The following is a 9,853-nucleotide window of genomic DNA, read 5'->3' as shown; positions in this document are numbered from 1 at the left end:
TGAACATGATAATTAACACTTTAGCCAATCTGAGTATCTCAACAGAATTTATCGACTATATTTTAACCAATATCAAATTACTTGCTCGAGCATGATTCTATTATTTTAGACGATACAACTTGCTTTCCAACAATTAGGTCAAGTAGTATATAGAGATCATCTTTAAGACTTCCTTGATGGTGAAACATAAACCTCCCTGTCCTGAAAAATTTTCAATAAATTTAGGATATTTACAATGTTATTCGAAATTGAGATGACACATGAAATAGAATGACAACTATCATACTTCTGCAGCCTCTGCATTCCAGTGAATATCAAACTCAACTTCAAGAAAAACCAAACAGAATTGCTGCAATAAAAAATGATGATAGAATAGTCACCTTCCAAAATAAAAACAACAATGTCCAAAACCACATTTATTGCAGTTAAATCAGATTCAGCAGAGGTAGAGTTTTAGAGGTCCAATCCCAATGCAAATGATTTGGTGATGGAAGTCCCATCTTCTCAACAGGAGACAAGAAATATTTGTGTTTCTGATCAGTTGTTATCCTTTCAAATAAAAACTACTACATTGAACTGTTTGTGGACTTACATAAGATACACAGCATTACAAAACTATACAAACTAAATACAACAATTGGACATGTCATAAGGTACAACACTACAACATATCATAGACGGTGTGAATATAAATTCAGCAGTTCTCGACTGGGACTGCTGCCGGATTTTCACTGAGAAGAGGATTTCTCATACCATCAGGGTCAGTACTCTCACTGCCTCCCTTGCTGCTCGGGAGAGATTGAGCACCTTCTGGTTCTTTGTGACCTCCAAATTCTGATGCCTTGTCACCAGTTAAATTATTGGCCAAGTTATTTGGATTCAAGTCTTTCGAGGAATTTCTATCCGACAAAGATGTTTTTGAATCGATTTCTTTAACTGGACTGTCACTAGCTGGCTGATCACTGGCAAATTTAGGTGTTGGCTGGTCATGATTGTGTTTACCTTCATAAGTGATGAGAAGAGATTGTGCATCATGAGATGCCCTCTCAACATGCTTACGAACAGGGCATCCATCATGTGTGCACCTGTAGTAACTTCTGCAAAATATCAAAGGAAAAGGTTCATAAGAGATGGACAACAACAGCAATATGTTAACAAGAAGTATTAAACTTGACATATATGAAACTATAATTCAAGTGCCATTTATCATATAAAGATATGAGGATTTACTATCAAGATATCTATGTATGTATATATAGCTAGGAAGCCATATATTGGGCCTCATGGATACAGGTGATGTAAGCAAGTGTCAGGCCAAACTATTCATATTGCATAACACTTTTCAAGCTGGCAGCTAGCCATGACCCCTGGTCTTGACAGAAAAATACAATAATTGAGTATTGAAGTACCCCATGCACAATTTACCTCAATGCTCTCTCCATCGCTAACAATGGAGTCTAGAATACACCTATATGCAGATTAACACAGCTGGGTTCTCTCTGTACAAACTATATTTACTTATGCCCCCAATTAGGTTGTGGAGTTTGAACCCATCTTATTTGATACAAGGCACCTTATATTTTAAATAACAACCTGACATGAGAATTATAATCCATCAATAACCTACCTAGTCAGTCGAGATAGTGGTTCAAATCTTGTTCACCCTGCATCAAGGCCATTAGAGAGCCCATGTAGGATATTCCACCATAATTAAAACACCAGTGTTAATTTCTCGTGCTAACAATTCAATGGTCAACTTTTCAAATTTCATTCATGTCACTCACCAAATTCAATAATGTGATAATTCAAACAAAGGCATGCAAGACAATTGTCCCCCCATGACAATGTAATGGAATAATTATTGATGAAAACAGTACTCCAAAACAAGTGAAAGTTAAATTTAATTTCCTCGTCCAAGAGGTATAACAACTTTGACTCTCTGTCAGAAGCGGGCCATGACAATGGCACACCTTGTCCATGTCAAACGAACTTGGAGCTTTGACAACGGAAATATCTATCTCAATGAAACCACCATCCAGAATGTTATGATTTGTGGCAAAGAATCATAGTTTTGTGATTGATGTGCAAAGAAATTACATACCTAGGATTAGGATTCCCCTTCACTAATTTTTGTCCATACTTCCTCCATCTGTAGCCATCACTCAAATGTTTTGCATCGATTTCAGTCTGTACAACATGTTCCTTAACCTGTTTAGGTACTGGCATTGAGAAGCTTTTTGTGTTTTCACTTAGCCTGTTATACAAAGAGCAAAAAAGTCAAGACAACTGATACCAACAAGAAATAGAACCCCACAATAATCTCTTGACTACTTGCCTTCGTTTTGGATCTGGTTCATCCCCAAAATCTTTCTTGGTTGTAACCCCGGCAACCCCTTTGCAATCACTTGAATGATCTAACTGCTGTTCAGGGGTGTCATTTCCAGAATTTTGCTCAGCCTTACAGGATGAAGAGCCTGACTCATTAAGTTCGTTTTTCAGACGTTCTATACTTTCATTTTCCCTGGAGGATCCACCAGACTGAGCTCCTCTGTCCCTTGTGTATCGATACTTTTGAGGTGGGTCATGGTTATGTTTACCTCTGTAGATTACATCACAAATTTTGCCATCTGGGTAACACTCAACTTTTTTCTTAGCTAAACAATTGGAATCTGCACATCTGTAATAACTTCGGAAATTCTCTGTGTTCTTCACTTGCTTCTGGCCATACTTCCGCCAGTGGTAAATATCACCCGAGCATGCCTATGGAATAACATGAACAGATTCAGATGTATGGTAAGATTAAAGAATCTATCATGTTTATTTTTCTTGTAAAGTTTACCTCAGGCACCGATGACATTTGTTGCAATGGTACAGGGCTAACAGCTGGAAGCATAGAGTGTGGAAATGAATTCGTCGTTGTTTCTGATGGAGGAGGATATGCAGCTTGCATCTGCATCTGTGCCTGAGCTGTGACTGCAGCCAATACTGCTTGATGGGTCATTGCAAACTGACCCTGCATCAGATTGGGAGAGCAAACCTCAAAGATAAGACATACAGGATTTGTACTGGAAACTTCAAGAGTTGAATACTCCATTAGGAAAAAAAATCAATAAGGTAGTATAAGAAAACAAATTGGCAGAGCATGGCAGAACAAATTGGATACACAGAAACCCTTAAATTTTATCTGTGTGAGAAGGCTATTCAAGATTAGGGCTGATATACTCCATTGACCTGAAAGAGCTTCAAATAACTACAGACAGAAAGTAAGGTACAAAGCCATGTCTAGCTTGGTCATTGACTGTCACATCCGTGCCTAAATTTCTTTTTTTTTTCAACACTTGGACAAAATGTGACCTACTTTCCACACAACAACTCAGAGCAGTATCCACTAATTAAATAATTTTATTCAAAATATTTCTTTAAAATCGCAAAATTCAACATTAAACAAACCAAGACATAATTGTCTTCTTGCAGCTCTATCTAGCAGTAGATGATGCTCCTCGCTGTGCCAGATTCAGTTATTAGATCATGAAACTACTCTGAAAAAAATAAGCAACGGAATTTGACAAAAGCTGAGCAGGAGCCTCCTAGACATCCTCACGAAACATGGAATAAAATCATCAACATTTCATGTGCAAACATTAGTTAGTCATGATCAGTACCAAAAACATAAGATATAAATCTCAAGACCAATCTTGGTAGCAAAACCACATGAAGTTTTATCCCAATAGCTGATGAATGTCTTATCCCTCAAGACGGATTATCTCCCAACAGCACATGAAGTGAATTCATATCCCACTTCCAACAGTAAATGGAGTCATGTCCCTCACCCATCAAAGTGGGATCACGTTCCTCCCAACAATAAATGAAAGAATCATCTAGCTATCATGTCTAACAGCCCACTAATCCCCGAAGGAAATCGTCCTCTAGTATACAAACCCTTCTATAATTGACAAAGATCATCCAGGTCTTTTTATAATATCAATCTCATGTCTCATGTCTACCACATACATCCATCAACGACAGCAAATCATACTAGAAGGATCATATGAGGGATTTGATTCAGTAGGTGTTACTCGCTACATGATGGGCGTGAAGCTCCACTCGCGTGGGGCATAATTAGTGGAGATCTCACATCCATACCAATCTCAGTAGATCACTTGTCTGTCGAAAAATCATAATCAAACTCGTAAAGCAACCTCAATAACTTAAATTCATAAATAATCTATCAACATTATTAACATCAGGAAGTCATAACCTAATAAACCCTCAATTGGTCTGAACCCTAGTTGAATTGATCCAATTGATTCAAACTAAACTAAATTCAACTATAACCTAATTGAACCAACTTACAATCCTTATAAAACTAGTATGGAATTACCCTAAACTAGTCTAACTTGGACTTGGTTAGGTCCAGTTTGGTTCAAACCAGTTTGAACTAGTCTAGATCAATCGGGAATCACCTTGAACCAATTAAAGTCGACCAAACTGGTTCAGTTCAGATTCAATTTAGGGATCAATTGGATCCAAACTCATAAAACACGTCAAAATAGAGCCACTAGGCCAACCCAGGCCCGAATGCACAAACTGAAAAAACTTGGGCTGGCTCAAACAGTACCCAATGATGTTGTTAGCCAGCTCTGACCCAAATATATACGAAAAGGGTCTTGTAGGCTCGATATCAAGCTCAGCCTGTATGCAGGCACCGAGTCAAGCTCTGATCTGGCCCACTCTAATGTGGGATGCACATGAATAAATACTAAGTTTCGACAACTGGTTTAGCTGTGCAGTGGACCACATCGGGGCCATAGGTGCTGGATCACCGTAATCGATAGGCCACGACAGGCCACACTTAATTGGGCTTTGCTGTTGACTCAACTTTGGTTTGTTGGACCAAGCCGAGCCTGAGCAGAACTCGCATTGAACATGTGTCGAACCTATTGAGTCGCGCCGCATATAAGATAACCACACCGAGCGAAGCCGCAAGCACGAGTTGGGTCTGCACCCAATTGAGTGAGGCACTACACGCCGCTGGCTTGGTTGGGTCTGACACAATCTACTTGACGATCTGACTTGAGTCAGATCTGAGCTAACCTAATCAGATTAATCTCCTTTAGCTTTCACAAAACTTTAAAATTTCAAAACAAATCATATAATAGCTCAAAAATTCCATAATAATCAAACAAGAATACCAAACATTCAGAGTTTAATAAACATAATTATAATATCACAAAACCGTTTTCCATGAATTAAATATCAATAACAAGTATTTCCAAATTTAGAAATTCAACACATCACAAATAATTCAGATAAAATCATGTGAACATATTTTAGGTCAGAGAAAATATATCCTAAAGTATTCAGAATAGATATATAATCAATAATATTCAAAAACTATTTTTCAGGAATTAAAAATATTATTCAAGTCAATAATTCCAAATTAATACATAAAAATACTTGAAAATTTCCGGATAAACAAATAAAATTCTAAGGAAGTAGAATAGTTTATTTGAAACAGAAGTATAATTAAAAATATTCAAAATATACTTCATGAATTAAAATATTATTCAAATCAATAATTCCAAATTAGAATTATAATTACTTGAAAATTTCAAAATAAGGAAACAAAATATTGGTCATACAGAATAGTTTATTCAAACAGAAATATAATTTAAAAGTATTCTAAATCTATCTTCGTGTATTAAAATTGATGTAAAATCAATAATTACATATAAAAATTCCCATAATTATTACAAATATCCGAAAATCACAGTTACATTCTAATCATGAAGAACTCTTTATTTAAAATAAAAACATAATCAAACAGGATTTAAAAATTATTTCTATGAATTAAATTAATTAAATCATATAAAAATTCCTGTAATACATAAAAAAATCCAGATAAAAATCTGCCAAATACTTAGAAGACAGAGAGATAAATATACAATTAAATAACCATTAGAATCAAATCAATTAATCTAATTTTTTATGCACTAAATTTAAATACCATAATAAATAATTTCAAATATTATTGAACAATTCCTAAAAATTATAAATCAGATTATGCAGACTTTGAACTGTGAAAATACGAATTTACATATACCAAATATATAGAGACTGAGAACCTACCTGTCTCACAATGGCCTCGTGCCTCTTCGCTTAGACCGAGGCCTTGTTCCATTATGATGAATAGGGAGGGTTTCGTAATTAATTTTTAATCAATCAACTCTTATCTATTTCCTAAGTTAAAAAGAGTTGGTATAAGTTTAAAACTCCTTTTAAAGTCATCCTATCATCAAATCCACTTAAAAAGAAATTAAATATTTCACTTGGGATGAAACATTCCGTAATTCTTAAATTAATTCATAATTACTCCGAATTTAGGATTTTTAGGGGAATATATAGAGTAGTCACAAATTTTGGAATACGTCTTATCAAAGCCAATTTGTAAATATGTTTGATGGTAGTCACAAAATATAATGTCTTATAGCATTTTAGCACCTACCACTTATCAATTTCTTATCCTGCTATTTGTGTGTGAAAAAAGATAGAGATGCTTAAATTAGTTTCTTTGTTTTATAAGCAAAGTTCGTAATTTCGTACCGTACCGGAGTATCGAGCTCAGCTTGGTACGATACAGTACGAGTATACCGAGCGGTATGCTTTGGCGTACCGGAGTATCCTGCTAACTATTATTATTATATATATATATAATAATAATAAAGTAAATAAAGAAAACGTGATGTCGTTGAGGCGACGTCGCCTCGTTTCTTCTCCCCGTGAAGCCTCGACGACGCCGAGGCCTCGTCACCTCAGAGGAGGAGGAGGCGACATCTCATATACGATGTTCGGCGAAGAAGGGCAGCGACAAATCAGGTTCGTCGAGGGAGAGCAGCGCTGGATCTCCAAATTCTCCCTTTTCTTCTTCCTCTTCTTCCTTCTCCCTCGACTAATACCACTTGGTAGTGGGAAGCGACGGTCGAAATCAACTATCACCAACCAATTTTGAGTGGCAATAGGGAGAAACAACCCCAATCGACGGTACCGCCCAGTAGCGAGCGGTCCGCATACTGGTTTGCTAGCGGACCGGTATATACCGCTCGGTACAGGGGGTATCATTCGAAATTAAAAACCTTGTTTATAAGTTCAGTAAATGTTACCTAAGTTCAATGGCAACAACAAAAACAAGTTGTATATAACAAATATTTGGGTCAACTAATTAAATCCTTTCCCAGTAGCAAACTCTCCCAAGAGCAACAGTGCAACTCAAACCAAGAGTCATCTGGTAAGGTCTTCCTATCTTACTCGTGCTTTTTCTTAGTAGCACTAATCAAAATTACGCACCCTGCTCAACTAGGGCTCTTTTAATTTTCTTTCGGGATATGTCCAAACAACTTTAATTCATCAACCATACTAGCAGGTGTCCAAACAATTAATCTTTACTACAACCTAAAACTAAGGCATTTTCATAGTTACTCATATCTCATAAGTTGTCATGACTTCATTCAAAACGATTGAACCATGAGTCAAAAATGGAGTCGAAGTTAATAATGGTTGAGTGTTACTCTGGCTCTATAAGTCAACTAGATCGTCCTCCTACATTCAATGTGGGACTAAACTAAGATGTTCTAATCTCCCCTGCTTAAAGTTATTGTCAAGACCCAAACATAACCCAAAATCAAACCCTATACTATGGTACATGTGAGCCTTGTGAGGCCCAACTAATGACGACTTCATGTAGTGATGTATCTCCAACACCATCCATATATAGATATTTTTTATTTGAATGCCTCACCATGTCCAATATTAGATACGCTCCGGTACCATCTGTCATGACCCTCAAATGGGATAATTAATTCACTAACTTAATAACTGAATCACTAACCCAGAATACTTAAGCTCAAGCTAATGCAGTAGACCAACTCTAATCCTATAACCCTCCCACGTCTAATGTGAGCTAAACTGGAGTACCAAAAAATTGTTCTAACAATCTGTCTCCAATATTGTCTTGGGGAAACATGCTCATTTACTTCTAGTTCATCTCACTAAGGTAAGTCAAGGTCAGTCTCTCACACTTCTTTAGTCAAGACTCTGGAGGTCTTTTACCATTTACAAACTCATCTTCAATTTATTAAATGTTTAATATTCCTCATTTGGCAAGGAGTAATTTCTGCCCTTTAAAGACATGTAGCTTTCTACTCGGTGTCAATGATAGCTTCAGACCTGACATGTGTAATTCCTAACTCTCACACAGAGGTGAGAGAAAATATGTGTGCCTGGAAGGAGAGTTTCAAACACATTAATTGGACTTGAAGTTATTTCTCATTAATCAGATGCTTGCATAGACATTTTGTTATAGTTTCATGGGAACCATATTAATATCTATGGGAATGCAAGGAAAACAATGTTGTATACCCTATTTAGCATGGAAATATCTCTACATACAATACTTATAATTAAGAATCATTAAAAGTTTAAAACTACATAGCTAATAATGCAACTACTAATAGCTTTTTAAGCATAAAAATATCTAAACTATGACCTGCCTGGTCAGATCTATTCCCTCATCCCAATATTCATATGAGCCCAACCCCTACTCATTCATATATCAATTAGAAAGTTTCAACCCTTACATAAAAATATCAGTGCAGAGCATACATAAACCAAAAGATTCCCCTTAGTATGTCTTGTGACTTGAGTAAACTAGATCAATTGAAACCAATTAAAGATAGAAGTATCTTAGTCAGTTATAATCTACAATCAAAATACCATATTTAATCCTAAAAGGGAATTCTGACACGAAAGAAGGATACATGCAAGGAAAGAAAGGAGTTCCATTAAGAAAGTTAATCAGTCGTCCCAAAACAATCCCCAACGCCATTAGAAGAGATGACGAGCTCATAAAAGCCTACAAGTAACCACTAAGAAATTGAGCCAAAAGCAAGACTAGCCATCCGAACGACAGAATTCAGTTCGAAACACTACTTATCCAAAAAAGGGGGGAAAAGACGAAAAAAAAGCAACCCTCGGGTTTTGATGGCTTAAATTGGAAGGAGGGAGAGATTAGGGCCGCCAACCGTGAACCCAGGCGACTCGATCAACGCGGCAGGGGCGAGCAAGCAGGGGACGGCGACCACCGGGACGGTGAGGATCGGCGGCGGGCGTGGGCTCCCCACCGGCGATGCCATGGCCCCCGCCAGGAGCTGCGAGAACGACCTGCCATCAGCTTTGGCCGCCGGCACAGCCCCGGAACCGCCTCCCTTCACCACCGCGGTAGCATCGGACCCGAGATCGGCGGGCGGAGGCCTCTCAGAAGACGGTGACGGCGGAGTCCCGCCGTCGTCATCGCCGCCCCTTGGCTTATCCTCCTGCGGCGTCGCCGAGCCGTCGCCCTCCTCCGTCATCGAATCTTCAAAAAGATTCCGAGGGTTTCACCATGAGAAGACTGAGAGGCAGGCAGTTTCGAAGATTGGGGAAAGAGGAGGAAAGAACCGAGCGGAGGGAGGAGGTAGAAAGAGAGATTCTTCGGCTTTTGACTGCACTTGACCGAGTAATATTAACGGCGTCTAGGCGGGGGGGGTCCAGTCACGCTGTTTTTACGGCAGTCTTTTAACGGAAGCAGTCGTTGCTGACGGCGATGGACGGCCGTTAGTGGTGAGGGTTTGACCGCGCCCCCTGAGCCACATGTGGACCGTTTTGTACGATGATGCATCATGTATCTAAGAATAGTAATTTATTCCAGATATAGTAATTATCCAATAGAGAGATACCTCACTCCGAGATTATCATTACTCAGATCAACTTTTATATATCTTAAAGATATCATTTGTAATAGCTTCTTACAAAAATTTAA

At 37.9% G+C, this 9,853-nt stretch overlaps 1 protein-coding gene across 1 annotated transcript; it reads right to left on the bottom strand.

Annotated features, from left to right (window-relative positions):
• Positions 1-524: 524 nt before the first annotated feature.
• Positions 525-9,501, bottom strand: LOC135607363 (probable WRKY transcription factor 4). The gene is made up of 5 exons (XM_065099130.1): positions 9,078-9,501; positions 2,840-3,013; positions 2,336-2,760; positions 2,102-2,254; positions 525-1,097 (listed from the first exon to the last, which is right to left on the bottom strand). Exons 1-5 carry the CDS (start codon positions 9,402-9,404, stop codon positions 695-697), a joined length of 1,482 nt encoding a protein of 493 aa, XP_064955202.1. The 5' UTR covers positions 9,405-9,501; the 3' UTR covers positions 525-694.
• Between the last annotated feature and the right edge of the window lie 352 nt (positions 9,502-9,853).

The sequence above is a fragment of the Musa acuminata genome, chromosome BXJ2-3, assembly GCF_036884655.1.
Source record: "Musa acuminata AAA Group cultivar baxijiao chromosome BXJ2-3, Cavendish_Baxijiao_AAA, whole genome shotgun sequence".
Taxonomy (NCBI): Eukaryota; Viridiplantae; Streptophyta; class Magnoliopsida; order Zingiberales; family Musaceae; genus Musa; species Musa acuminata.
The sequence above is the reverse complement of the archived record's forward strand: the minus strand, read 5'-3'. Positions and strand labels throughout refer to the sequence as shown.